General features: G+C 54.7%; 1 protein-coding gene across 1 annotated transcript in view; it reads right to left on the minus strand.

The window, feature by feature from the left end:
* The window catches only part of ARSJ (arylsulfatase family member J), a 22068-nt gene extending 19310 nt beyond the window's left edge, over positions 1 to 2758 (minus strand). Inside the window, exon 1 of the mRNA XM_023520863.1 lies at positions 2454 to 2758. Coding sequence (XP_023376631.1) covers positions 2454 to 2758 — 305 coding nt within the window. The remainder of the gene's footprint in view (positions 1 to 2453) is intronic.
* Between the last annotated feature and the right edge of the window lie 654 nt (positions 2759 to 3412).

Below are 3412 nucleotides of genomic sequence, written 5' to 3' on the forward strand. Positions count from 1 at the left end.
CACAGGCCAACTGCAGACACCTCCAGTGCTGTCTCTCCGTCTGGGGTGCAGACCTCCTCCCTGCATCACTGCTGCTTTTGGAATCTGGCCCCACGTCCATATAAAATGGGGGTGACGATAGCAGCACCTCATAGAGTTGTCGTAAAGATTAAATGAGGTAAAATGCATTATTCGGGGACGTAGTGACTGCTCAGTAGATGCTAGCACTTTATACAAACGCGCTCAATTTATACGATGGCATTATCAGAATAACCTGGGGTCAGTGTTGATTTCTGGGCCACCCTAGACCACTAAAGCAGAATCAGCGCTTGGGCTGGAAATCTGCTTTTTAGCTAGCAGCATGGCTGGCTGTTTTTGCGCACTCGAATGGGAAGACTGCCGTCCACCTGAGGACCCGCGTGTCCCATGCCATGTCCGCGCACAGCGGGTGCTCGCCGGCGGGCTGGCTGAGGGTCGGTGCTGCCTGGCGGGCACGACGCCAGTCACGGAAGAGTCTGGACCCTTACAGACCCGTGCAGCACAAGGGGATGGGTCTGTACATTTCGACTCCAGCAAAATGTGAACGGAGGGTGGTTTCGTTAATATTATCAGAAGTAGCTTTAGCTTCAACCGTTTAAACTTTATATATGTGAAGATGTTTGAATCCTCTCTTAGTTCACATAATCTAGCTTTTCCTTTAAAATAATAATTCAGTCCATTCAGGTTTTTACTGCTTTTGTTTTTTTTTTACTGTAGAGGATCCAGGAAGCACAGACACGTTCCCACAGAGAGGACAAGTGGCCATATTCTCTCTGAGCCGTCCATTATCATTCGGCCCAGAACCACTTCCTTCCTTAACATCTGTGTTTATTTAAAGGAAAGTCTCAGCAATTTGTCTGCAAGGAGAACTGAGCGCAAAGCCCTTAACTGTCTGATTCAAACAGAAAGTTAGACCAAGTCCCAGTGGCCATTTGAACCTCTGTACCCAGAACAGTTGCACAGCTCGTTGCACTGACTAGAACATTTTAGCAGAAAAATCTCGTGAGACGCTGAGTTGCATTGAAAGAACAGGAGAATCTCCTTGACAACAGGGAAAAATTAGGAATTATTTCCAGCTTCATTTGTTGCATGTCATTAAACATAAAGATCAAAAGAAACACCTAGATATTTTGTCAGCGCAAGATAATGGGTAGGAACTAAATGTTCAATGACAAGCCTTAAACATATTCTCTACCGTGAAAGATAAATTCAAACATTCAGTTACATATTTTTCCACTACTGCTGGCTCTCTGAGTAAATGCAGATTTTATAGTTCGTTGAAGAGGGCCGGAGAGCCTTTTGGACACATACGCTTCGTAAGCCAACAGACCCGGGGTGGCAGGGGCCTGAGAACTTGGCCTCCAGGCGGCAGGCGCACTTGCTCCTTGATAAACATCAAAGGCCCGACTTTCTGCTGCAATTAACCTTTCAAATGACTCTAAGACAGTGAGACTTTTTTCTCTTTCTGTCAGGAGAGGAAAGGACGGGATCTTTTTTCCTCTGGCAGTGATGCTAAAGTCTGACAGTTTGCTAAGCAGTGGGAATCATGCTGTAAGCAGAAGTGGCTGCAAAACAGATTCCTACAATAGTCTTTATTTTTCCAGTGGAGACTGGCCGCTCCTCCAGGACCCAAGTCCAAGAACAACTTCAGTGAAGGGAGGGTCCCTTGACACAAAATCACAGGACACGCTTCGCGTCTGCCTGTGGCCGCGAGTAGCTTGACCCGGGGTCTCCTAGCTCATCTCTGTCCCACAGGCTGAATTTGGACATCACATCACTGACAATAATGTGAAAAACTTGACTTAAGCATCCAAGGAATCTGATTTTTCTGAGAGTTACTCAGAAAAGCCCCAGGCAGAGAAGTTCAGATGAGGTCTGACTCATCTGGGTAACTGCCCTGGTCATTAGCTGTGGCCTTCGTTAGTGACTCCCGCGGGGGGGATCGCCTACGGAAGTCCCCGCGGTCCTGTGGACACTGGTGCCACTGCCTCCGTCCCTGCTCCTCCCTGTGTGGTGACCGGCGGCTTCGATGCTTCAGTCTTGGACCTAAGAACAAACCAAGGGCTGTGGAAATGTTTTGGTCTCGTCAGCGATGGTGACTGCATTTTAGTGTGACATTGGAAACAAATTCGATTATGCCCTGAAGCCAAACTAGACTTGGGAAAGGAGCCCACTTGTGGGGGCGTGTGGTGGTGGGTGACGGTTCACAAGTCCGGGAGTGTGCGAAACGAGACCAGACCAGGCCCGCAGCAGGCATTAGGGAACATTGATACTCAGCATAACTCGAGACCGCGTTTCATGCATTCGTTCATTCACTCGGTCACTCGTTCATCTGTTCCCCATATCTTTTGTCACTCCCTAAATCAAAAGCTGGATCTTATTAATTGAATGCTTAAGGTTTCTCCAAGGAATAAACACGAAGCAGTAACACTTACTTTCCGGTAATAAACTGACTCCTGGATGGCGTGCAGATCGGCTGGACGTAGTAGTTCTCCAGTTTGACCCCCTCCGCGGCGAGCCTGTCCAGAGTGGGAGTCCGTATCTCCGACCCGTGATAACCCACGTCCCTAAACCCCTGGTCATCCGCGAGGATGAAGATGAGGTGGGGCTGGGAGGTGGCGGGGCTGCGGGGCTCAGGCGTGAGCCCAGCTCGCGGGTGCAGAGTCCCATCCTGCTCCTCCACGAAGCAGTGGCCCCAGGCAAAGAGGCCTAGGACCCACAGGCCGGCCAGCGCACGCATGGCCCGCGCCCTCTCCGGCCAGACCGCGGGCCGTGGACGTGGCCCCTCACAGCCCCCAGGGTCGGCGCGCGCGCGTCCCACCTGGTCCCCGAGTTCTGTGCCTCGGGGCGCACATGCACGCAGGATGGAGGGAGGCGCGCCCCGCTCCGCCGCGTCCTCACGCAGCGACCTCAGCCTCCTGCGGGTGGCGGCTCCACGGGCCGGGAAGCGGGGGAGCCGCCCAGACCCTCACGTTCCCCTCGTCCGCGAGCAGCGTCCGCGAAGTCGCGCCTCCACCCCGACGTTCTCGGGGAGAAACGTCAAGTGGGGGACCAGGCATCACCCTGGGCAGGTCCTCGGGGCCGAACGCAGACGCGGGGCGAGTCTCTCGGGGCAGGGCGAGGTCGGGTCCCCCAGCTGGACGGCAGGGCACCCCGCTCTTCCCCGGCCGGCGGCCCAGCCCTGGTCACTTCTTCAGGGTCCAGGCTCCGTCCCCTCCGGTGGGTCCCCTCCCAGGCCCTGGCTCCTGTCTGGCCTTGCCCGGCGGCGCAGGGAGCAGGAGCCGGCTTCTGGACGTCCCGCGCCCCGGTCCCCGCGAGGCCTGGCACCCGGCCTGCGGCTGCGCAACGCGGTGCCCGCTCGCTCCTGGGTGGGTCGGGCGCCCTCCCTCTCCTC

The sequence above is a fragment of the Pteropus vampyrus genome, unplaced genomic scaffold (assembly GCF_000151845.1).
Source record: "Pteropus vampyrus isolate Shadow unplaced genomic scaffold, Pvam_2.0 Scaffold282, whole genome shotgun sequence".
Lineage (NCBI taxonomy): Eukaryota > Metazoa > Chordata > Mammalia > Chiroptera > Pteropodidae > Pteropus > Pteropus vampyrus.